Source organism: Pelobates fuscus, chromosome 5 (assembly GCF_036172605.1).
Source record: "Pelobates fuscus isolate aPelFus1 chromosome 5, aPelFus1.pri, whole genome shotgun sequence".
Lineage (NCBI taxonomy): Eukaryota > Metazoa > Chordata > Amphibia > Anura > Pelobatidae > Pelobates > Pelobates fuscus.
This window is the reverse complement of record NC_086321.1, coordinates 14099901-14127057: the sequence shown is the minus strand read 5'-3', so window position 1 is coordinate 14127057 and position 27157 is coordinate 14099901. Positions and strand designations below refer to the sequence as shown.

Genomic DNA, 27157 nt, shown 5'->3' with positions numbered 1-27157 from the left:
TTTATGCAGCCCTAGCCACACCTCCCCTGGCTATGATTGACAGAGCCTGCATGAAAAAAAAAACTGGTTTCACTTTCAAACAGATGTAATTTACCTTAAATAATTGTATATCGATCTCTAAATTGAACTTTAATCACATACAGGAGGCTCTTGCAGGGTCTAGCAAGCTATTAACATAGCAGGGGATAAGAAAATCTTAATTAAACAGAACTTGCAATAAAGAAAGCCTAAATAGGGCTCTCTTTACAGGAAGTGTTCATGGAAGGCTGTGCAAGTCACATGCAGGGAGGTGTGACTAGGGTTCATAAACAAAGGGATTTAACTCCTAAATGGCAGAGGATTGAGCAGTGAGGCTGCAGGGGCATGTTCTATACACCAACACTGCTTCATTAAGCTAAAGTTGTTCAGGTGACTATAGTGTCCCTTTAACAATAAGGACAGATAATAGTTTATTTAGTTTCACTGGATTTGTAAAAGTTATACAGAAAAACATTTGTTTTCTTGTTTTAAACATTTTATTAATGCTTGATTTAGTGTTGGGTATTTATAGCAGGGTGTAAAGTGTGGATGGCAGGGCAGTGGTGTTTATTGCTTTCCAAGGGTAATTAATACCTTTATTTACCCTTGCATGTGAGCCAGTTCATTTTTAATGCATTCTGAAACATATATATTGACCCAATTAAAGCACAGCAAGCCATAATGGAGTTAAACATTGTATTGTTATATTTACTAAACTGGACATTGCACACTAGATTGGCTGAGTGAAAGGTCTTAATAACTAGAATCCAATTCTAATTTTGTAGACATTTTCCTACTCACGTCTCAAAATTATGTCTCCAACAACTCTGTAGTTTGAAACCCTCATTCCACAAAGTTAGTACGATTGCCCTTACTATAACTTTACTTGGATCCTGCAGTTTATATATACTGGCGATTGCAGAGTTTTGTCTGCTTGTAGAATTCATATTTTATGGTTATTTGTTTCGATTTGGAAAGGGGCTGTACTTGCAGTTTGGAGACTGAATAGTTTTAGATCGTAAGCCTCTGGCCCATGGTTTGCCCAGGCCTCTGATAGAATATGCCATTGTGGATTGTACCCAATATGTTTCTGTTGGCATTCAATGGCCAGAGAATACACCATGATTATAAACAGAATGTAGCACGCAGGCTTTATTCACCAATGGCTCTCTCTTGCGGTGTCACTTTCCACTCCTCCCAATACCTCTATTAGGTTACCTGCAAACCCAGCTTCAGATATCATTCATTACCATCTCCTACAGTCGCCAGCAAGTTCTCCCAGCACGTCTGCCCAGTGTGTTCACTGTGTTCTTGCCGTGATGGCCTATGTCACCAGTTATAGGGTAGGTGAATATGCATGTTTTTGGGATTAGGATTAGGCTATGCTTTCCTTTTATTGTCAGGTTTAGAAAGGGATTCACCCGTTTACTTCCAACCAACAGCGGAGGACAGTCAATTAAGCTTACATGGCATGGGAGATGGCTGATCTGTAGGAGCACAGCATCAATTTAAAGGGCTGGAAATTAACTGCCATGTGAGCTGTCCTACAATTAAACAGTGTTTTTTCAGTAATAATAGATTTAAAATATGAAAAAAATATAATTATAAGCTGGGCACCTCACCTTCCTGTTCGTATTAAAGGTAAAATGTCACAGTTTCCTCTACTATTGGAAACTAAATGCCCCCTGTAAGATAATCGTAATGTGTATACAGTGTTAAATTTCTCTCCAGTGAATATCCTGCATCTCTTTGCTCTATGTGAGTGGCCATCTTAGGTCCTCTTTGGTCAGAAGCCCTGCTAATCTGTCTGAAGATTATGCAGGTATCGAGAGCTAGTCTTTGTTTATGAATCCAGACATCATGTGCTGATATTCCACTGCCCAAATAAAAACTAATCACTATTTGCATTTTTTCATTGTAGCTTTATCTAAAAACTATCTCATTAGAGATTTTACCTTTCAGCTTAACCAAACAAGGTGGATTGTTAGTATAGGACTCCTCTAAGAGTTTTTGCCTTGCCATGGCAGGTGAGCTTACATTTATTCTAAAAAAACCCACCAGTTATTTCATTGCAAATATGAATTTGGGATAGTGCACATGTCTCTTGTCTGCAGCCCTTGCAAGCCCTCCCTTTCTAAACCCGCCCAGATTTTCTGGGACTGTCCAATCACAGACTTCTCAGTGCAGCTCAATGAGAAGTCTTTGCAAGGCAGGTGCTCTGGGCAATTGCTGCCTCTTTGTGTTTATCTCCACTGAGTTAAACCAACCAGGAGTAACAGGACTGGTTGTCTGACAGCCAGGCGGTATAACCAGGTTAATTCATAAAGAGACCGTTTTTGTTTTTTTAATCTAAACTTTTTCTACAATGAAACAGAGAGGGGACACTCTTCACACGTAAAGCATTTCAGCAAGCTAAACTGATTTAGGGGTCTGGAGTGTCCCTTTAACATTTACTCTGAGCACTGTTTAGTGGGTCTGCCTGCAGTTGCATGGACACCCTGCCACAGCAGAATTTATGAGGTAAGTAGTTTAACTTTAAGAGCAGTTCCAATCAGCACTTGCTTTAACTTTGCAGTAAAGCATGTTATGTGCAGCCCTTGGCAGAGCAGACGCTGCATGCAAAACATGGACTGTCGGAGATAACCTGAACCATGACCATTCATCCGTACCTACATCTTTACCTTTCATCAAAAGTAGTTGAGGCTTCTTGTTTCCTGGTATTGTCATACCTGTTCATATACTTAGAGGGACACTATAGGCACCCCAAACAGTGTGCAGTGTCCCTGTCACACTTAGTCATTCAATGTAAATAATTGCAGCTATAGAGAAACTGCAAGTAATACATTGCAGGACTAAGGCAGCCTCTAGTGGCTGTCAATCAGACAGCCACTGGTGGCACTTCCTGGTGGCTACCTGACTTTTGGTCACCTAACGCTGGATATCCTCACGCTCTGCGGATCGCCAAGAGAGATCGGCACTGGAATCGGGTGAGTTAAAGAGTTTTTAACCCTTTCCATGCCATGAAACATGCAGGTGAAGGAAAGCTGCCGCTAGAATTAGACATTACTGAATGCAAGTACTATACGATATATAATCAATATGGTTAGAAAGTCTTTCTACAGCGAAAATACTCCAGATCCTATGGATCTCATTACCTCAAATCTGGACTTGCCTGCCCAGTGTTAAAAGCTGGCTTGCCATGCACTATGCATGTTGCATGTAGCGGAATGAACCTTTGGACGTTACACTTTGTTCCTTGTATGGGCTGTCCGTATTTCCCCCCTCCCTGTTATTTTGTATGTTTTGCTTAATATTTTGTGTGGGGGTCAGATCGCCCTGGATTATCAAGCTATTTACCCTATTCGCATGGTTGTTCGGTAAATTGCATCCCCTTCCCATATTAACAGTATTCTGTTCGGAAACCGAACAAATCACCGAACGCCAGACCATCCATATGTGGAGTGTGCCGCTTGTTGACCTCAGTAACCTCGGGTTAACACCTCCATAAACCGCAATAACACCAACATTCTAAGCGGTCAGCTGGGTGTCCGCCGTTCGTATGTGCAAACATCTTTAGTCACAAACACAGGCAGCGGTGTTTGGTCGTTGAGTGTATGGAACAAAAATTGGGAACTCGACAGCGCGAACATCGCTGGGACTTCCACCTCCGGTTATGTTCTGAATTCATACAAACTGAATGGCATTCGGGTTGAGCATACTCCTGAACAAGATATATGGGATGAGCGTACGCACGAACAGTTCATTCATTAGTTTTAGCTTGTTTTGTACTCACAAAAAAAGAGACCGACCGCACTATACCCCTGCACTTTACGTCTGCGTTCGTGGGATTTGAGTGCTTTTCAGGTATGTTGGGCGCTCAGATCCTGGCTATCCGGGGATATAGGACTTGAGGGGGTACCTTTTTGTTAACTGTATGTTTTGGGGTGTTATTACTGTATATGTCCTGGACCTGAGAGTTAATATAATTATGTTGTGTATTTTGTCTGTCTACTCTCAGGTGCAGTGGGGAATGCCCCTGGAATATGTATCAGGAAACCCCTTGCATGGGGATTCACATAAAATGCTGTGTGTGGCTTTATTAAAACCAGTTATAACCCCAGAGCTGAGTGTCGTCCTGTTGCTGGGGATGAGGTGGGAGATTCCTGGAATACTTAACTACATGTGACTGATCTATTGGAGTATTTTATTTGTTCCTGAGCCAGTCTTGGGTTACGCAGCAGAGGACAGTCCCTGCTAGGACTAGGGCTCCGCTACATTGCATCATATTTTTTTTCCACACAGATTTGCGTGGCAAGGATCTAGCTGGATGTCAATATGATGTTTAATGGCGGTTGATTTACCTTTATACCTGTGCCATTCTTGAAGTAGAATATTTTTGTATAAACAGCAGCAGTTATCCTCTTGGGAGAACGGTTTAGAGCGAGTCTAACAGGGTTACTTACTAAAGTGAGAATTCAAATTTAAGGCCAGAGTAACTGAACTGAGGGCATCGCTGTCTTAGAGAATTTCGGCTTTTTTGACCATAAAGGGACACTATACATCAGAACAGCTTCAGCTTAATGTATTGTCCTGGTGTCTGCAGCATGTTCCTGCAGGCTTTTTACATTACTGCCTAAGGACACCTCCAGTGGCAGTCACTCAGATGGCCACTAGAGGTGCTTCCTGGGTCAGTGCTGCGGCGCTGAACAATCCCTGTAGAGATGCATTGATTCAATGCATTTCTATGAGGAGATGCTGATTTGCCAGCTCAGCGTTTTTCTGTGCACGCGCAGTATCTTTCCAATGCTTTTCTATGGCAAAGCATTGGATTGGTCAAAGAGGTGGATCGGGGGCGGAGCCAGCGCAGCTGGTGGAATAAAGATAAACTCACATTTTCCACAGGTTACAGTTGGGTGGAGGGACAGATATACATGTTCCTTTAAATTTGAAATTGAATTTGCATTCACACTGTAGTAAATTACCTTGTTAAAGTGTTAATGTTTTGGTGCAAACAGGGGGGGATTTGTGTGTGTTTATTTTGTTACTTTCTGAAACGTGCGTATGTAATTTTCTGTTTGATGCCCATGTGTGCATGCCTCAGCTGTCTTGAAGTGGTTGTGGTGCCATCTGCCACGTCTCCATCATATTGTTGTCTCATCATTTCACAGGGATGCATGGTCGCTCAGCATTTAAAGCCCGACACACAATGACTGTATGATAAGAGTAGCTCTGCCTTGCACCATACTATATACGGGTAGGCTGAGAGTGTTATCAATGTTTGCACGCTCTCCATGGTAGGGAGAGCAGGCAGTAATTTGTTGAGGGTTTCAGCTAATACCTTCAGATTACAACTGAAGAGCATGTTTCGGGAAGATGGCCCTGATCTCCTTTTTATCTGATTGGCAGCCATAGGGGTGTAGCAAGGGTCATTTGTAAAAGTCTAAATTTCTATGAAAATCTGCAGTTTTTGTAAAATAAAAAAAAGTACTGTACACAATTGTGATGTGTTTTAAGAATTAAAGGAACACTCCAAACGTCAAAGCACCTTAGCTAGCGTGAAGAGGGTATCCTCTTTAAAAAAAAAAAAAAAAAATGTCTTCAGGCCGTGGCGTGAAAGAAGCCAGTCATGCTTCTCCTGGAGAAGCCTCTGGTTTTGAGCAGCAGGCTTGCGCGTGTGCGGCATTGCAATTTCTCAGTGAGCTGTAATAGAGTTCAATGATAGGTCCTAGTTGGGCAGACACATCAGGAATTAGAGGAGAAGGCAGGCGTGCTCCAGTAGAACGCGCCGGCCTCTTCGGTTTGGTCTGTTGAATGTATAAAAGGGGAAGAAAACTGTGGTGATTTATGTAATTGCTATTGTTGTCACACATGTCACAGCACTCTTGGAATCCAACCAATCAGAGTGCTCTCTGTCAATTTACACAGCATGGGGGAGGACAATAGGTCCCCCATTCCCCCCCTTATTGTAATTTCGGGCCCTCACCCACCGCTCATGGGTGGGGGCCAGGGGGGGAGGACAATATATCCCCTCCCCCCCTTTTCATTTAGGGCCCCCACCTGCTGCTCATGGGTGGGGGCAGACAATAGTGTGACGAACTGAGCCTCGTCACGTGTTCTTGGAGGGGCCTGCTGGCCAGCCTCTTACCGAAAGACTATGGGCCCTTTAAAAAAAAAATCATGTGAACAGACTTGGTTCGTGGGCTTTTATATTTAGTTCGGGAACCGAACAGCCACACAAACCGGAGACCACCCTGGAGCTTGTTAAGCCTAATTGCTACTTTGTAGCAATTTCCACTGCAGTGTTATAAGTGTTCGTCTGGGTGGCCGCAATTCCTATGGATATGCAGGAGATGCTGATTGGGGCAGCATGGTGTTCTGCTGCACAATCGCTTCCCAAAGTTTTGCTATCGGAAAGCATTGGCTTGGCTGAGATTGTCAAGTTTGATTATCTCAGCCATGGAGCCATGGACAGCTGCAGAGACACCGGCGTAGGGGAAAAAAAGGTGCGTAATACCACTTTTCCCATGCGATGCAAGGGGGTGCCGGAGACCTAAATATTTTAACACAGCAGTGTCAGGAATCCTTTTTAAAACCACTATTAGCTGTAGTGAATAACATAAATTATATTGTTACAATGGCATTGGCACCTGTGGGATATAGTAGACAGCAAGTGAACAATCAGTACTTGCATTTAATGTGTTGGAAGCAGGAAAATTGGGTAAGCAAAAAGTTTTGATTGACTTTGACAAGGGATAAATAGTGATGGCTAGATGACTTGGTGAGAGCATCTCCAAAACGGCAAGTGTTGCAAGAAGGACAGCCGGAGAATGGGCATCAATGTTATTGTCGCCCAAGGCTCATTGATGCACATGGTAAGCAAAGGCGAGTCCGTCATGACCGATCACACAGAAGAGCTACTGTGGAAAAGCTCAAAGTGCATTGCAGTTTACTGCTATGGGGCTGTGTAGCTGCAGACCGGCCAGTGGGCCCATGATGACCCTGTCCACACCTGAAAGCTACTTCAATGGGGACATGAGTGTCAGAGCTGGAACATGGAGCAATGGAAGAAGGTTTCTTTTTTTTTTTTCCCCAGTCTCAAAAAAAGGCCAAATAAAAATCCATAATACCCGTTGAACTTTGAAAATAAAATAAAAAACCTGAGCGCCAAAAAAAAAAAATCAGACGGAAAAAAAAACAGACACTAAAAAAGTAATCCATCTTTACCCAGCGAGGGCACAGCACAGACTGAGCTCCACAGGGCAGGAAGAGGGTTATAAAGCCTTCCCAATCCCTGCAATTAGCTTAGAGCACTCTGATTGGTTGATTCCAAGCCAACCAATCAGAGTGCTCTGACAGGTAAATGAAGAGACTGACAGGTAAGTCTCTAAATTTACCCTTCACAGCACTCTGGGGGTGGGGGGTGTTTATTAATAAAACCATCGATGGTTAGAACATCATACGATCTAAATTGAATTTTTCTTTTTCAGGATCCTTCGGTTACACAAGTGACAAGAAATGTTCCTCCCGCATTAGAAGAATATAATCCGTTCTCTGATTCTAAAACCGTAAGTTCTTTTGTATGAAAATGTTAAAGGAAATGCTTGTTTATTTTATATATATATATTTATTTTTTCTATGAGATAAGCTACTTACCTAACAAAATAAAAGCAATATAAGCTCTAAGTTAAGCAAAGTAGTCCTTATGTTTTAAAACAAACCTTTTTGCTTATTCATAGAGTAACAAACATAAGCAATAAGCTCTTCTCCCAGCACTTTGTGTTTACACCTTGCTCTTAAAGGGACACTATAATCACCAGAACAACTACAGCTTATTGAATTTGTTCTGATGAGTAGAATCATTACCTTCAGGCTTTTTGCTGTAAACGATGTCTTTTCAGAGAAAATGCAGTGTTTACATTGCAGCCTAGTGATAACTTCACTGGCCACTCCTCAGATGGCTGTTAGAGATCCTTCCTGGGTCATGGCTGCCTAAAATGCATCCAAACATTCAGTATCTCCTCCCTCTGCATGCAGACACTGAACTTTCCTCATAGAGATTCATTGATTCAATTCATCTCTATGAGAAGATGCTGATTGGCCAGGGCTGTGTTTGAATCATGCTGGCTCTGCCCCTGATCTGCCTCCTTCACAGTCTCAGCCAATCCTATGGGGAAGCATTGTAATTGGCTCAGAACAACACTTCTGATGATGTCAGCAGAGAGCTTGCTATTCTGAGGCAGACAGGGGCAGAGCAAGCAGCTTCAGGCTTGAATACAAGTAAGATTTTACTATATTTAGGTAGGCAAGAGAGGGCCAGGGGGGCTAGATGGTGGTTTTAACACCTAGTGCTCTATTAATATTATTATTGGGATTTATATAGCACCAAATTCTTCTGCAGCACTTTACAAAATGATAAATTGAAGTGATTTATCAACAAGTGAGATCATTACAAATTGGTTCAGGAACAATAGGTTGATGCGGCCCCTGTTACGGTGAGCTTCCAGCCTAGAGGAGTTCTACATTATTCTGCCTGTTGGCTGCTCTTTCCTGACGTGTTGTTGAAGGTATCTGTCTATCATTGAACTGTTCTCTTTCATTGTATGCTCATACAGAGCTGTGATTGGTGTAGCTAATATCATCAATCAACAGCTGGTATACCATTCGCTGAACCATCCTAGTTCTGTATGGTCAGCCGGTTTAAAGAGCACAGTTCCTTGATAGAGCTAAAAACATGGTGGTCCATGGAGGAATCTGATGTTAAAATATGAAGTGCTGTAATGCAAAAAGTTCCCTTTTGAAAATTAAATATTGTCCCTGTTTTATGGGCATCTGTGTTGTCATTATGTTAAATTGCATGTTTAAGTGGTTCAGGGCTCTGTTGAAGAGATTGTTAATATTAATACAGTGGCAGATAATGTAACAGTGCCTACAACCTGCAGTAAGCATCTCTTAAGCTAGTTTTTAAGAGAGACGTATTTTTAAAATTCTCCACAAACATCACGATCCTTGGCGCGTGATGTCATCACCTCATCTACCCAATGTTGCTTATGGTTATTTGAATAATCATGAGGAAAAAGATGCAAGGCTTTACAAATCTAATTTAAATCCTCCCGACCCCCCCAAAAAATTTTTTCAGAACAGCCTTAGAGTCACTAAATATAACATTCTTTGACTCCCTGTCTTTCCTGTAACAGCAGCACTTTCCTAATCTGGTAAGGAGGGGAATTTCGTTTATCAAAAGCTACTTACAATAAATATCCATCCTTATTTTCCTCAAATATTTAGGCTAAAATGTTGATTTTTATTTATTTATTTATTTTTCTGTCCTAGGCTCCACCACCAAAAGTTAAAATGCCGACGGCAGCACCCAGTACCCAGCCAGCAATAATGAAACCCACAGAGGAATCCCCAGCGTACAATCAGATTGCAAAGGTACACAGCTTTCCCCAGGTATACAGGGATTCAGACTGAGCGCAGAAGAAGCATTTCTCAGATGTAGATATGCACGATGTTACAGATGCTGGGTTCACTTTTCTGTTCTACACTAGACTATTCTCTCTTTTTAAGGAGCACGCGTTGGCCCAGGCCGAACTCCTGAAACGCCAGGAAGAGCTTGAGAGAAAAGCTGCAGAGCTTGATCGCAGGGAACGTGAAATTCAGAGCCTCAACCAATCAGGAGGCGAGTATTATCATGATTTGTTTGTGGCATGTCTGGGCGTCTGTAGTAACCGCATGCTCACTTCTGATCTTATTTAAACAAGCATTATAAATTTGGAGACTTAGTGGTGATAATGTTATAATGAAACAACCTTTGTAAATACATTGTTGACTGAACGACCACACTTTATATTTCTGGGATCCAGGGATCATTGACCCCATAATTGTGCAGTGTTTGCAACAAACCACCCACTGCTCCATTCACAGCACAAAATCGCTCTTTAAACTGCTGACTGAACTCATCAGTGTCTGCACGAGACCTGCCTGCAAGACCTGCCTGCATGTATCTTCTAAAGTCTGTATCTTTAATGCTTGCTGTATAACAGCCAATAACTTCCTGCCTCTGTTCTTCCTTATCACATTTTAACTCTGTCATTTACAAAATGGTTAAAATACTTGTTAGAACATACTCTGTAATGTAAAGGGTTTAGGAGTTCAGACTGACACTCATGGAGTTAACGCTGTGTGAGGACCTCCAGCGTCGCTAAAATCCCCATATGAAAGCATTGAAAAGCATTTTAAATGCTTTCCTATGGAGAGGTCTAATGCGCGTGCGCGGCAATGTGCATTAGGTCTCCCCAGCCGGCGGGCGTGATCAGTCTCCCCGCCGGCTGACGTAATGAAGGGGAGGAGCGGCAGCGGACCAAGAAGCAGTGACGAGGGACATCGTCGCTGTCTTTGGTAAGTGACTGAAGGGGTTTTCACCCCTTCAGCAACCGGGGTTGTGAGGGAGAGGGGTCCTGCAGTCCCAGGAAAACTGTTTGTTTTCCTGGCACTGGAGAGTCCCTTTAAAGGGACAGTACAGACCCCCTACCCACGTCAGCTCATTGAAGAGGTCTGGGTGCAGTGCCATGTCCCCTTAACCCTGCAGTTGAAATTATTGCCGTTTTTGAGAAACTGCAATAGTTACCTTGTAGCGTTAACTTTTGGTCAACTAACTGAGGATATCCAGAGTCGGCTAAAGCCACATAGGAAAGCATTGATACTACTTTGTATTCCTAGCACTGTAGTCTCCCTTTAAATGTTTTATTAATGATCCCTATTCCTTTCCTATTCTTTCCTGCTGCTGGTTTAACATGTGAGATAGTAAAATAGTCCTTTTCGTATCAGTTTGGATTATGAAGATGTGCTCCTTAAACATAATTTCAATGTTTATTTCCTAGGAAGGAAAAATAATTGGCCGCCTCTCCCGAGTAATCTTCCTGTTGGACCGTGTTTCTATCAAGATTTTTCAGTAGACATCCCTATCGAATTTCAGAAGACTGTAAAGATTATGTACTACCTATGGATGTGTGAGTGTCCCTGACCCCTGGAATATTCAGCTTCTTAAAAAAACACCCAGTTCGTAGCTGCCTGTACTTACAGAAAGGCTGATAAGTTCATGGACACCAATTACCTATGCAACATATTTACGGATTTCCCTTCTGTTTTGGTTGTATGTACATATACCGGTATACAAATGTCATGTTGAGTAAAATAGGATGTGATAAATTCACCAACGACCTTTAAGATTTAAGCCGATGGAGGGCAAACGCCCATCTCCCTAAATTTGTGATTTAACTAAATCCGCTCCGTATTTAGGAATAAATGTTTTAATGTAACGTGCTCCTACACGTTTAATCAATATCTATGGGATTTGCTCAGTTTACTAAACAGTTTCTGAAGTTTTGAAAACCGTAACCTGTAGTTCTGTTTAGATGATGCTGTTTCACGGTACAGAGTCTAACACCTTTCCACTGGTTTTACATTGACCTATGTCCGTCCACTTTTAGTAGTATCACAGAATACTGCAAGTCCCCTGTCTGCTTTCACCAATATCAATTTTGTCTCTATTATAGTGGGTCAGCTGACATTCTCATCCACTGAATTACATACAGAACTGGATAAAATTGATGCAGTTAAAGTGTAATAGGAACTTCCAGTTCAGCATAGAGGGCTGGAAGGACCTCTCTGTTAAAAATTAAGGGGCTTTAATATTCCCTTTAAAGTCTTCTATGTTAGGTAAATGTTCATTTCTTTCTTTATTGATAACTCTTTAAAATCTCTCTATTCCATTAGATGTATGTTTAAATACAGTTTGTTAGTAATTGTGTAGTAATAGATATGGATTACATTCATCCATCCTGATTACAGGAAGTGTCTTGCCATCACCATGCCAGTGGCAGGTTAAAAATGAACAGTTATTCTGTCTGCAGCCAATTTAGAAGCCATGGATTTCTGGGCCGACTACAACCCAGCATTGCAGAGAGTGTGCTTGTATGAGCGAAAATCGGAAGTCTATACTTTAACCCCTTAAGGACACATGACATGTGTGACATGTCATGATTCCCTTTTATTCCAGAAGTTTGGCCCTTAAGGGGTTAAAATACTATGATTTCTGCTGACAGACCCTGATTAGGACTACTTCATGTTCCAATAATCTTGTCATTATACAACATTAAAGGAGCACTATAGGGTCATTAACACAAACATTTATTCCTAACCCTATAGGGTTAAAACCACCATCTAGCCACCGTGGTCCCTAAATATAGTAAATCTTACTTGTATTCAAGTCTGCAGCTGCATGCTTTGTGCGTGTTTCCTTTTGTTCTGCTGACATCAGCAAAAGTGGCAGCCTGTTCCAATCACAGTGCTTCCCCATAGGATTGGCTGAGACTGACAGGGAGGCAGATCAGGGGCAGAGCCAGCATGATTCAAACACAGCCCTGGCCAATCAGCATCTCCTCATAGAGATGAATTAAATCAATGAATCTCTATGAGGAAAGTTCAGTGTCTGCAGGCAGAGGGAGGAGATACTGAATGTTTGGATGCATTTTAGGCAGCCATGACCCAGGAAGGATCTCTAACAGCCATCTGAGGAGTGGCCAGTGAAGTTATCACTAGGCTGCAATGTAAACACTGCATTTTCTCTGAAAAGACAGTGTTTACAGCAAAAAGCCTGAAGGTAATGATTCTACTCACCAGAACAAATTCAATAAGCTGTAGTTGTTCTGGTGACTATAGTGTCCCTTTAAGGGTATTCATGTTCTATTTAAGATTATCCAACATGACGGATCTTATGGATAATTGGATAGTTCCAATTTTTGACTCCCCTTTTGTTTTTAAAACAAATATTAGACTTTTGCTTTTTTTTTCACCCCCAAAAAATACAGGAGCAAGGTCTGAGTTGAAGCAAGAACAGAAAAGATGAGAATTCCGAGTGACCTGCCTGGGTCAGTGTTACCTAAAGCGGCGGTAGTGCAATTTCCTGGTCTGCACAGATTTCGGCAGATACGGGGAGCAAAGTGTAGATACATGTCTCCCAAGGGACATTGCCCAATATAATTTCATGTTTGGGTAACAGGTTTAAAGGGACACTATAGTCACCTGAACAACTTTAGCGTAATGAAGCAGTTTTGGTGTATAGAACATGCCCCTGCAGCCTCACTTCTCAATCCTCTGCCATTTAGGAGTTAAATCCCTTTGTTTATGAACCCTAGTCACACCTCCCTGCATATGTGACTTGCACAGCCTTCCATAAACACTTCCTGTAAAGAGAGCCCTATTTAGGCTTTCTTTATTGCAAGTTCTGTTTAATTAATATTTTCTTATCCCCTGCTATGTTAATAGCGTGCTAGACCCTGCAAGAGCCTCCTGTATGTGATTAAAGTTCAATTTAGAGATTGGAATACAATTATTTAAGGTAAATTACATCTGTTTGAAAGTGAAACCAGTTTTTTTTTTTTTTCATGCAGGCTCTGTCAAATCACAGCCAGGGGAGGTGTGGCTAGGGCTGCATAAACAGAAACAAAGTGATTTAACTCCTAAATGACAGTGAATTGAACAGTGAAATTGCAGGGGAATGATCTATACACTAAAACTGCTTTTATTTAGCTAAAGTAATTTAGGTGACTATAGTGTTCCTTTAATCTGATCATCCAATTAGAATATGGGCCGTAATAGGATTTCTTGTTTAACATGAAATTTACTGGCTTCCCACAAGACACATTAGTTGAGATCTAATTGAAATCTAACAGTAAGTTGTGTGTTAGAGTAATCTGAGCTAGTGGGGAATTCCGAGTTTAATTAGTGGCGTATTCGTTTTAGGTTGTTTTACAGAGGAAGTGGCCCTGGTAACGGATTACTGTACGTGAACATGTTTTGTACTGTGCTCTCTCCTGCAGTTCATACGGTCACTCTCTTTGTAAATGTCTTTGGCTGTCTGGCCTGGTTCTTTGTGGACTCGTCTCGAGGAGTTGATTTTGGATTAGCTATCCTGTGGTTCTTGCTTTTCACACCATGTTCCTTTGTTTGCTGGTACCGACCACTCTACGGCGCCTTCAGGTAAGGACCGTTTTATAACATTGTTGTTGTTTTTTCCAGTTTTGGTTAAAAGTGGATTCAAAAACCGAACTGCAAGCATAACTGACTTGGTGGTATTAAATTGTAAATCTCTTTGAAGTTCTGACAATTCTCACCTTAGTGAATCTGAATTCTCACCTTAGTGAATCTGAATTCTCACCTTAGTGAATCTGAATTCTCACCTTAGTGAATCTGAATTCTCACCTTAGTGAATCTGAATTCTCACCTTAGTGAATCTGAATTCTCACCTTAGTGAATCTGAATTCTCACCTTAGTGAATCTGAATTCTCACCTTAGTGAATCTGAATTCTCACCTTAGTGAATCTGAATTCTCACCTTAGTGAATCTGAATTCTCACCTTAGTGAATCTGAATTCTCACCTTAGTGAATCTGAATTCTCACCTTAGTGAATCTGAATTCTCACCTTAGTGAATCTGAATTCTCACCTTAGTGAATCTGAATTCTCACCTTAGTGAATCTGAATTCTCACCTTAGTGAATCTGAATTCTCACCTTAGTGAATCTGAATCCTCCCCTTAGTGAATCTGAATTCTCACCTTAGTGAATCTGAATTCTCACCTTAGTGAATCTGAATTCTCACCTTAGTGAATCTGAATCCTCACCTTAGTGAATCTGAATCCTCACCTTAGTGAATCTGAATCCTCACCTTAGTGAATCTGAATCCTCACCTTAGTGAATCTGAATCCTCACCTTAGTGAATCTGAATCCTCACCTTAGTGAATCTGAATCCTCACCTTAGTGAATCTAAATTCTCACCTTAGTGAATCTGAATTCTCACCTTAGTGAATCTGAATTCTCACCTTAGTGAATCTGAATCCTCACCTTAGTGAATCTGAATCCTCACCTTAGTGAATCTGAATCCTCACCTTAGTGAATCTGAATCCTCACCTTAGTGAATCTGAATCCTCACCTTAGTGAATCTGAATTCTCACCTTAGTGAATCTGAATTCTCACCTTAGTGAATCTGAATTCTCACCTTAGTGAATCTGAATTCTCACCTTAGTGAATCTGAATTCTCACCTTAGTGAATCTGAATTCTCACCTTAGTGAATCTGAATTCTCACCTTAGTGAATCTGAATTCTCACCTTAGTGAATCTGAATTCTCACCTTAGTGAATCTGAATTCTCACCTTAGTGAATCTGAATTCTCACCTTAGTGAATCTGAATTCTCACCTTAGTGAATCTGAATTCTCACCTTAGTGAATCTGAATCCTCACCTTAGTGAATCTGAATCCTCACCTTAGTGAATCTGAATCCTCACCTTAGTGAATCTGAATCCTCACCTTAGTGAATCTGAATCCTCACCTTAGTGAATCTGAATTCTCACCTTAGTGAATCTGAATTCTCACCTTAGTGAATCTGAATTCTCACCTTAGTGAATCTGAATTCTCACCTTAGTGAATCTGAATTCTCACCTTAGTGAATCTGAATCCTCCCCTTAGTGAATCTGAATTCTCACCTTAGTGAATCTGAATTCTCACCTTAGTGAATCTGAATTCTCACCTTAGTGAATCTGAATCCTCACCTTAGTGAATCTGAATCCTCACCTTAGTGAATCTGAATCCTCACCTTAGTGAATCTGAATCCTCACCTTAGTGAATCTGAATCCTCACCTTAGTGAATCTAAATTCTCACCTTAGTGAATCTGAATTCTCACCTTAGTGAATCTGAATTCTCACCTTAGTGAATCTGAATCCTCACCTTAGTGAATCTGAATCCTCACCTTAGTGAATCTGAATCCTCACCTTAGTGAATCTGAATCCTCACCTTAGTGAATCTGAATCCTCACCTTAGTGAATCTGAATCCTCACCTTAGTGAATCTGAATTCTCACCTTAGTGAATCTGAATTCTCACCTTAGTGAATCTGAATTCTCACCTTAGTGAATCTGAATTCTCACCTTAGTGAATCTGAATTCTCACCTTAGTGAATCTGAATTCTCACCTTAGTGAATCTGAATTCTCACCTTAGTGAATCTGAATTCTCACCTTAGTGAATCTGAATTCTCACCTTAGTGAATCTGAATTCTCACCTTAGTGAATCTGAATTCTCACCTTAGTGAATCTGAATTCTCACCTTAGTGAATCTGAATTCTCACCTTGGTTAATAATGCTGAATTGTTTTGTCAGATATTGTTGTTGATGCTTCTCTCTCTTTTCTAGGAGCGACAGTTCATTCCGGTTCTTTGTATTCTTCTTTGTGTATATCTGTCAGTTTGCTGTGCACGTCCTACAGGCGGCAGGCTTTCAGGGATGGGGAAACTGGTGAGTTATAGCCCCTCTGTACCCTCGGATAGCCCCTCTGTACCCTCGGATAGCCCCTCTCCATGCTCGTATTCAAGTCCCAGTTTAAAAAGCACAATAATTCAAATTCTAATACGCTGCACATGTTGACACCCATGAGAGAAATTACCGTGTCACTTAAAGCGTTAAATTTTTTCGTGGTTAGAGTAACCCTTGTTAACTCAACAAAAAAACAGAGAACATAACTAAAATGTACTGCTGTTCCAGCGCCTAGGCCAAGTTCTCCCTCCGGTTCCCCCACTCACGGGAGTAAGACAAATGTCATGGAGAGTGGGTTAGAAGGGGGTGGCCGCCATTGGCTGTCTGGCACCAGCATTCTGTGCGAATTTTGCAAAGAATTCATATTAGTCACTTGTAAATCTTGTTCTGGGCTGCATATAACATGGCCAGAGTTGGGGTTGCACCTCCGGCATCATCAGAGGTAAAACTCTGTATTTTCATAGAGAAGCACTGCTTATATAGACTCCAGGAACCATGACTACTTCAAGTCATTAAAGTGGTCATGGTGTTTGGAGTATTTCTTTAATATTAAAAAAAAAAAAATTAAAAGGAGACTGAGTGTATAAAAGGTCCCTCCTCCCTTCATACACCAGTCTTTTTTTCTGTCCTCGTCACACAGATTATATTTGGTCCACATGACTCTCCGTGCATGTGATGTATGTAGGGTGAAGGCCTCTACTCGTTCTGTTATTGAGGAAAGCAGTGTTCATACTGTGACGTAGGACAAAGGGAGATCATTCATAAGAAGCTGGCCTACTGAGTGGTTATATAGGAAGAGTTCCTTCCAGTAAGTACACGTGGTTTTCTGAACATGTACTTATTAGATACATTTTTGTGTTTGCAGTGGATGGATTTCTGCACTAACTGGACTCAACAAAAATATCCCAATTGGAATAATGATGATCATAATAGCAGCCCTCTTCACAGCCTCTGCTGTAATATCACTAGTGATGTTCAAAAAGGTAGGTGATCCCCTGTATTTATCAATGCCATTTATGTTAGTCAGATTTTTATGATATCTCTGTGCATTTTGAAGAAACTCTCCATTGGCCCAGGTGCCTGAGCACAGGATTGGGGAAGAAGCTGTGAGATCTAGCAATGTGCTAGCTGGGAGGGCAGGAGAGAGGATGGGCGTGCTACAGGCATCGTACAAGGACCTGGCATGATGATGAATAATCAATATCAATTCTAATCTAGCACGGAGGGTGTACCATCTATCACTTTAATATAATCATAAGCAAGGTGTAAATCCAAAAATGCCTGAAAAACTCGAAATAGAAAATAGGTAAGGATGATTCTATGTTAAATATATTCACTTTGATACATTGTATTGGGTCATATATTTGTTGTTACTTTGTATATATTGTTATTGATTTATTATAAAGTGTTATACTTTAGATTGTTATTGGAGTGTGCATCCTTAATTATTTTCTATGATGACGAAGAGTACCATGGCTCGATTTGTGTCTCCGTGTGTCTTGAGAAGACGTGCCAGGCCTCGGTTAAATTACTCCCACCGGGGTATGACCTCACATTCTGATAGCCCTTCACATGGCAAAAGAGCAGAGATTTTGAGATGGTGGCCAATCCTTGTACTTTGTCCACTGTGCAACCTTGGGATGATTCTCTGTTTGCAAATGTCAGTGGTGTGGTGCTAGGATGGGTCAATGGAAGTGAGTACATGTAGGTTGAGAAAATTCGGGATTTTGGTGGATATAGATATACTGGAGTGAGAGGCATTGGCTGAGAGTTAAGAAATGGTTGGAGAAGAGGCGTACCAAACTGTAAATTTCTCTCTCTGCACTGACCCTGTCACCTGTTTGTTAGGGAAATTACACAGCACTCACACAAACATGCATAAAGACAAATGCTTACATTTATATACTCACATTCATACACACACTCACATGGATAGCTACATACTCAAATTAATTTACACACACGTTCTCACATTCTTACATGCACCGCACGCACATTTGATTTTTATTTAGACCGTCACCCCTGGTTTCTAGGTGTTTGCTGCTGTGATCAGTCTGTACTCCCAATAAGTGACACCACTAGGATGAGGTTACACTTCGGATCTCAGTATTAGTACAGGGGACTGACTGAGCTGTGCAGTCAGAGCACAGACTGATCCCAGCAGCTCACACGCCACTCGCAAGGTCTGCTAAATAGAGTTCGCGAGCGGCTGGGATCAGTCTTTGCTCGCCTCTGGGTATTTAGAGTTGGCCCACCAGGGGTTCAGAGAGACATGTTGAAGACACTTTGAAGGTTATAGCATTCTTGTGTCAGTTTATTATGTAAACAGCTGGTCACTCAATCTCTTGACCTGATCCTAACCTGCTGTGCATGGCTATATTCCCCACTGCCTGTGAACATGAGACTGACTCATAGTAAGCAGCTGCCAATTATACACCTGCTAACATTGCCATCGGTGAGCCTCTTTGTTCAGAGAACGTCTTGTTGTCTACACACAAACTAAACCTATGTTATTATTTTAAAAGCACCAACACTGTCTGCAGTGCTGTCTCATGGATCCAAAATACATAGAAAAAAGTTCAAATCACATTTTGCATACAGAAAAAGGAGGTAGTAAGAGCCTTCAGCTCACAATCTGAAGTAAAATTGGGCACAATCTCATAATATATAAAGTTATGTATTTTGACTGCAAAACCTGTAAGTAGCAATAAATTGGAGAATTTAAAGTAAAAGATGATTTTAGTCACCTTTATTCTAGTGACATGTGGGTCTCCTCGTGAATTGCTTCCTTGGCTGAGATCATCAAACTGCAAAATGCCGCACTGCGCTAATCATCATTTCCTTTTAGAGAGATTTTTGAATCAATATATTTCTATGGGGAGCGTTCAGCGCCTCCATGAACTGTGTGTAGACGCTCTGTCAGTGCTTCTTATTGTGCAGCACTGACCCTGAAAGCACTAGATGGATCATTTAATTAGCAGCAAGACCCTTCAACACCAGTTAACAAAAACAGTGAAAATACAGGGCTACCATGCCCACATCCCAAAACAACTAGTGTCCCCAGGAAGCTCAGCGCCCACTCTGTCCAAAAAGTCACGTTTTTAGCGGGCAACGACTATCCTCTGATCCAGCACAGAGTTCCATGACGCTGGGTGGAGAATCCTGGTCAACAAAAATCACAGTGCTTTCTGTGGATACATGGAGCTCACTCAAGTCCAGGGTATCTTTGAAAGCTTCACTACCTCCTCTGTCACCCCTCCAAATAGTACTCTCCTAGGTGATTCAGGCACCAAGAATGCTCTTGAGAAAGTTTCACCGGACCACAGCTACTCTGCGATCCAAGTTTCAAGAGTGTTGGAGGTTGCTTCCGGTCAGGAGTGTCGTGCCTCTGTCCTTCTTGTGGGCCTAGGTTGCTTCTGTGGTCGCTGGGCTGTAAGGCACGGGCTGGAGGGGTAACTATAGTAAAACAGCACTTTTTGGAGGAATGTGGTGGTCCTGGGGTACCTGGTGGTCAGTCACAATACACACCAGTATATTAAGCTCTAGTGGTTCTAGTGACTATAGTGTCCCTGTAAAAGCTACTCTCCACTGCAAGCCATTGAATACCTGTCAGGAGGGGAATTTCAACTTATAATGAATACATGTGGATTGCCCTTTAATGGACATAGTGTTTCTAAACATTAATACCAAAAAGAAGGTGCATTGGGAGCTCAAAACAATTAGTTTAACCCCTTAAGGACACATGACATGTGTGACATGTCATGATTCTCTTTTATTCCAGAAGTTTGGTCCTTAAGGGGTTAAAGAAGAACCTGTGGACTCAATTTCGCACAGCTATGTTCACCAGTGAAATAAATCGCTACAATTTCACCAAACTATATAAAAAAAATAAAAAATAACCAAAATGAATAGTGCACATATTATACATATACAGTGTTTGTTTTGCCCTATTTTGATGAAAAAGCTATAAAAAAAAAACAAAACTATGTTTTGTATAATTTTTTTTAATGTTTTGTTTGCGCTTGCTTTGACAAGAAGGCGGGTAATAGTTGCACACTTTATATGTATAATATGTGCTCTGAACATGGAGACCTGCAGGCTTTATTTCATTCTTCAGCCTAGGCACACCGTGCTTTCCATAGGGAAAAATGGGTGAACATGGCCTAAAGACATGTAATGCCTGCTGACTGGAATTAGTCTGTCTTATTTAGAAGCAATTGTAGTATCTGCAAATCTATTTACCTTTTACACTATGTTGGGTGTGTATCACACTACCGTGGCTGTATCATTTAACACTGTATAAAGTAATAATGGTTAGAATTGTGCTTTCTTATAGAGCTACCTAGGCTTATTGAATAGGCCTCTTACAGGTAACATGTTCCCCTCTGTAAAGGTGAGGGAATGGTGCCTTCCTCCACCAGACACTGACTGAAGGCGTTTCAGAAACACGGAAATTGCTGGTGCATTTTCTAGACTATCAAATGTTTGTTTAAATTATTGTTAACAAATGCTTCCAGCTTGTTTTTTGTTTTTACGTTCCCTTACCTAGTCCCTAAACCATTCTGCCCTGTATCTGTATAGTCTTTTGTCACAAGGCTAGCCTTGCTGTGCTGTATCAGGATATGTTCACAAATAGCATGGAGCATAGAAATAAATATAAAGATCGATAACCGATTCTGTGTTTTGAATTCCAGGTGCACGGACTATACCGGACAACAGGGGCCAGTTTTGAAAAAGCGCAGCAAGAGTTTGCTACAGGTGTGATGTCTAACAAGACGGTGCAGACTGCAGCAGCAAACGCAGCCACTTCAGCAGCAAGCAGTGCGGCTCAAAATGCCTTTAAGGCTAACCAGATGTAAGAAAAGCCGTCTGGAAGCTACCATGACCACTGTCAACACACGACATCCAGTCTTTCTCCCTTCCCCTCAGCCATTTTTTTATAAAAACCCACTGAAGACTAAATTGCACTCGCCTTGTGTATTTGCTCTATTCAGCCCAATTAGTGCCAGTGGGGACTGGAATGCATCGTGGTTCTATAAGAGGTTCTGCAGCACATAATGTGCATGGGCAAAATCAGCAGTGCTGTTTCCCTTTCCCTCGCCTCACCCACTCCTTCAGAATGCCCCCAGCCTCCTATTATTTAAATAACCCTCATGGATAAATGTATTAATGAGTATGAAGTAGCTGGATCTGGGTAGTTGGAATCCTGAAAGTATTGCGTGTATTATTGTTTTGTTTTGTTTTAGGTTTTTTTAATTTTGTTTTGTTTTAGGCGTAGTAGCATTCACAGTTTATCAGTACACAGTTTATTTTAAGTACATAATTATAGCCAATCAGATTTTGCACGACATTTGACTTTCAGTTAGCAACACTGTTTAAAAGCAAGAATACAAATCATTGCTATGATCCTACAGTTTAAATTATTGTGGCTTTTACTTTTATATTAACTCAATTTTAGTGACATTTCCTGAAAACTCATTTCAGCATACAAGTGTGAATTGTGTATTGTAGCAGGCCTCTTCACAATGATATATATATATAATGTATATTTTTTTTTAGACTTCCTTGAATAATGTCGGTACACACATTCTGATGTAGAATGTTTAATGCAATGTACAGTTAATTTAGGCAAATTGAAAGGGACGTGTCTTTGTAGTGTATGTGCAGAACATTTTCTTAGCTGTTGTAAAACCTCCTGTTTGCAGTTTCGTTATTTTATGTTGTGCAGTTTTGGTTTCATTTTATAAGCTGATTTTATGTAGATCGCTTCCCCCATTATAGCCCACGTCTGTTCATTGAAGTGAATTCATTTTAGGTGCATGAATTAATAAATACAGCAGCCATTAAATTAAGCATAGTGCAGGAAAAACATTTGTGACACTTACAAAAAACGGGTATCTATACAATCTATATATATATATATACACAATCGTTCTGTGCAGCTAGAATTATCTGTCTATATGGGTAACCCAGGATTTGTATATTAAACAAAAAGGAAAACATAAACCTATTTTATTTTTTTGTTTATTATTAATCTACAATCTAGTTAGCGCATTCTCTTTACACGTCATCTGAAAAATGAGAAATCTGTTATAAATAATGTATATAATATTGGATATAGAACTCCAACAGCACTCTAAAGGGACAGGTTTAACCTCCGTACTGTACTATGTATTTATTGAAGTTCATATTTAAAATACCACTTGCATTCTGTAAAGCAAAAGCCTTTTATTTCTTGTATACGGCTCTCCTGTCCTTAACCAGTAAGGCTGTCAAGGCTGAATATGAGCGAATATGGCTAGGTCATTCAGCCTCCATAAACAGTTTTGTTCTGACTGCCGGGATGTGTAATGTTTGAGGGAAAACTTGGCACAAAAATATAAATGGACCTTTACTTTAGAGCAGAACTGTCACTTATTTGATTTTGACACGACTCTGTAGCTAAGATACGTTAGCCGTGTTGTTGGCTATTTTGTTTTCACTCTGTGTCTGGCTGTTCTGACACAACCATGGCATATTATGTGAAATAGGTTGACCCCCTAAATTGCTGTGTGTGTGCTCATGGCTCTTTTGGAGAAATTACACAGCGTACACACATGGTCAATCAAAATTTTTTCTGCAAACACCCAAGCACACATGATCGCATCCAGAACATTATGGGGCTGCTATGTCACCACATGTATGGAAGTGCTGAGGGGGTAAGTACATTTTATATTTACCTCCACTGCATTAGATAAGTGGCAGTTCTGCGTTAGGTATGTAGTGTGAATATGCCCTCACAATAATTCTTGCTGCACAAAACGGTTTGTTAATGACATGATTTTGTCACAGGAGTGAAGACATTGCATACCTTATTAGTGATCTACTCTAATTTTTATAAATATGTGATTGGAAGATCATATATTTCCAGGTTTATTTGCTAAAATGAGAATTAAATAGGAATTTATCATTTGAGCCAGAGTATCCAGTTCGACTATTTTGGCATAAAAGCGCCTCTGTCACCCGCTGGGGTCTTTGTATATTTTGGTTAGCGTGGTGTGCGGTCTTCATGTGTGCGGAGCCTACATCCGTGTTATATTCTTACACATGTACAACACTACTGTTTATGGAGTATCCTGTAGGACTGCGAGAACCTCCACAGATTTCATCTCGTAATGAGCGCAACATTGCTGTATTCCTGCAGCCGTTACTTGAGACTGCTGAGGGAAAGGGTCGAGGATTGATGGCAGTAGCTCTGCATTTTGTCGATTTGAGAATTTAACAAAAGACAGAGTCCATACTTTGACTTACTTGGAATTTCAATGAAATTACAACACAGTCTTTATAAGCATTTCGTAAAGATTTTATTGTTATGAAATGCTCGGTTTTGGGTGGGGATGGTGGGGATTTAGTAAATATACATTTTTTTTTTTTATCATACATTCTCTTGACAATTCAAGTGTCCATTCATTTTTATTTAAAGGAACAAACAATTGGACATGAATTGTTTAATTTTATTATTCTTTGTTTTCTTTCTACATGTAAATGTGAAGCCTATGAGCATTGATCTAAATGCAGTATTGAATATGGCTGAATTCAAAGATAAGATTAGATGAAGTGATGCAATGTTTTAACAGACTGGAAGTGGTTGTCATCTAGAAAGCAGTTTTAAATGAAATATGGTTGCCTGCCAGGTTTTCATTCATAAAGGAAGAACGATTAATCAAACTTTGCTGCTCACGAGTCCATCGGTCCAGACTGTGGGGCAGGACTTCACTAACTTCACACTGCGAGCTAGCAAGAGCAATGGTCACCGAGGAGAGTCATTAAAGAGGCAATTGCTTGGAATTCAAAGTTCATTTCAATTTTTAGATGAAAATATCAAAAGTTGAAACATATTTTTTTCCCCCTCCAATTCTGCTTAATTAGCCTTATTTTAGTAATTTATTGTAATTATCAATAGTTGGTAGTTTAGTGATTAACCTGACACGGTACGTGATTCCTCTTGTTACCGAACCAGAAAGCTAAATGCTGCGTGTCACTTTCTAACCTTAAAACTGGATCACTAATGGACGCCGTCAGAAGTATTCTCCGTAAACAACCCAAATGTGGGACTCTCTGTTAGTTCCGATTTGTGTCTTTTATCCAGCTGTTACAATGTTTAATCGAGATCAAAGTATCTTTGTATTATTCTTATTTAGCTCTATAACCTTAGATTTACTTTGCTATAAGAACATTTTCAGAACAAACACAAGGAAGTGGTATGTATTTAACCCATTAAATGCCTGTCGGGGTTATTTACTGAACGGAGTGAATCCTTTCATTTCCTTTAGTTGTGTGTGTGAAGCACTTTAGGAGGATGTTCTGTTCTGTGGTTGGAACACATGGTTACTAATCATGGAGCCGTATTGACTTTAATAATCATTGGGAAATGGTTATAAATGGTAATGGGAGACATCAGCACAATACGTTTTTATTGAAAATCGTTTGTCTGGAAAAAGCCCAACAGAAGATTTTATAAGGATTTCACCAGGCCCCACCAATTGGTGAGATATCGGTGCAATGAGTAATTTAGTGCAGCAGGAGACGCTATATGTGTAAATCAATACACACAACTGGTCCGCATTCTTGGCATTGAAAACCTTTTTAACTTCTTGAGGACTCGTGTCATTACCTGACAGCAAACCAGTAATCATACTTTATTAACAATTGCAGGGCTGCCTAGAGCTGCAAATGCAAAATAAACTGAACCTTCAATAGTTGCACTGGGGCTTAAAGGAATACTCCAAGCACCATAACTACTGCAGCATGCTGTAGTGGTTATGGTGCCAGGATTGCACAAACATCTCAGTGTAATTAGTGAAGCCATTTTAGAATGGTTTGACTTCTTATCTGCTCCCCGCCTCCTCTCAACTGTTGTATGAGCTTCCCTACTTCTTAGCTAGGCCCAGTGAGCATTATCTGAGCTAAACTCGTCCGGACTTAGTTCGGACAGTGAGCTTTTGTTTAGACATACCCACAAGTAAGCAGTTACAACTTCCTAAAACTGTTTGACTTCTTACGCTGGGGAACTTCAGAGCAATCCTGGCACCATAACTACCACAGCTCACTGCAGTGGTTACAATACTTGAAGTGTTAATTAAATTCCAAATACAGTTCTTTCAGATAATGGGAGCTTCTGCATGAACGATAGCTTTGCAAATCATTATGGGAAATGAAGCCGGCTATCCCTTGCACATGCAGTTGTATCTGTGGATGATAAATATATTGTAGCAATTGAGTCAGTATTTTGATTGGAGTATTTTTACATTGACATTCTGCATTAGTTAATATTAAATAAGGTTTGTTTGTTTTTATTTTGCTAAAATATTAAAATCAATCAACAAATTGTGCTAGCGTGATCATTAGCTTAATGTATAGATTGCATGATATATGTGCAGTTACACCAGGATGCTAGCCACAATCCGGAATTCATCTCGGTTGGAGTGTTTTATCAATCACTAGAGCAGTAGAAGCTAAACTCTGCGCTGTCACTTTCAGGGAAGCCATGGAAAGCTATGTGGGAATTTCATTGAGATGCCATCAGAATCATTAGAACAAGGGACTTCATTCTATTATGGGGGGTGTTTCTATTTGTTAATTATTTTTAGATGTGACCCATGTCGCCATTTCCCATGAGCCAGTGAGAATTTTACGCAATTTAAATTGTAAGACCAAAATAGCAAAATTGGGAAAATTGTGTACTCGGCTTCTTTGGCCTAAAATTTGAAAATGACTTTGAATTCTCACTTTGGTAAAATAACCCTGTCAGTTTTTACCATGTTACATTTTTAGGTGACAGGCAGCACCTTAAGTTATTTAAATCTCAAAATCAAGCCTCCCTATGTTTCATACCAGTTTGTCTTATCTTACATCTCCTACCTTAATAAATAAAGTATTATATAAATCCCCCCTCGTATGTTCTGCGTGTCTTAGTGTGTAGGGGCCCAGTGCATATGGTCTGCATGAGCCCCCTGAATACATAGTGTACACTCCAGCAAAATCAAATGTAGCCTGTGGATTGCCAGGAGCATGCTCAGTACCTGAAGGGTTATCCATGTCTATTTAAACTGGCCGGTGCTACACCTTGTTCATCAAATGTTGAATAAAATCCATTTTATGCACTATTTGTTTTCAATGCTCCTTTTGCATCGTTTGCAGCTCAGTGAGATAAACACTGGAAGGTATGCACTTTGGGATTTTGTTCTGTTCTTTTCTTTATCCTAAAGCTTGGACTTTATTTATCTGAAGGGTGTTTGTATATTTTGTAAATTACTAAAACTGCGCTGCTGTCACGGTAAAAGCAAGTCATTTTCCTGTACAAATGTACTCTTTCCACTCTGTGTTGCATGTCTGAGTAGTTCAGATGTTTTGTATATTTATTGTATTAACACAGAGTGTGTCATAGAATAAAATTAATATTTGCTGATGTCTGTATCTGTCCAACTTTATTTAAAGGGTCAATCATGGTGTCTGCAAGTCAGGTAGAAATGCAGTCTGCTTAAAGGTGCATTCAAGACTGGAGGTGGACCACATGTTTCTTACTTTAAGGGTTTGCTGGCTTGTGTATTTGTTTTTTTGAGGGGCAGAAACCATATTATGCAATGTATGATCATATACTGTTACTAAATCTCCTTTATTTTTATCTGGGTTACATGTCATACCAATGCAGAATAGTAGCACAATGTGCATATATCATCTGTAATTTTGCAATATGAAAGAACAAAACAGACCATTAACAGAACGAAAGGGTAAGAAAGG

General features: G+C 40.4%; 1 protein-coding gene across 2 annotated transcripts in view; it reads left to right on the top strand.

Annotated features, from left to right (window-relative positions):
- SCAMP1 (secretory carrier membrane protein 1) overlaps positions 1-26825 on the top strand; it is a 31205-nt gene extending 4380 nt beyond the window's left edge. Inside the window, exons 2-9 of one of the 2 annotated variants that reach the window (XM_063453595.1) lie at positions 7506-7583; positions 9349-9450; positions 9586-9697; positions 10899-11027; positions 13899-14058; positions 16259-16360; positions 17244-17361; positions 21073-26825. In XM_063453595.1, coding sequence (XP_063309665.1) covers positions 7506-7583; positions 9349-9450; positions 9586-9697; positions 10899-11027; positions 13899-14058; positions 16259-16360; positions 17244-17361; positions 21073-21237 — 966 coding nt within the window. In that variant the 3' untranslated portion in view covers positions 21238-26825. Of the gene's footprint in view, positions 1-7505; positions 7584-9348; positions 9469-9585; positions 9698-10898; positions 11028-13898; positions 14059-16258; positions 16361-17243; positions 17362-21072 lie in introns of both variants that reach the window. The other variant, XM_063453594.1, reaches the window with a different exon arrangement.
- Positions 26826-27157: the final 332 nt, after the last annotated feature.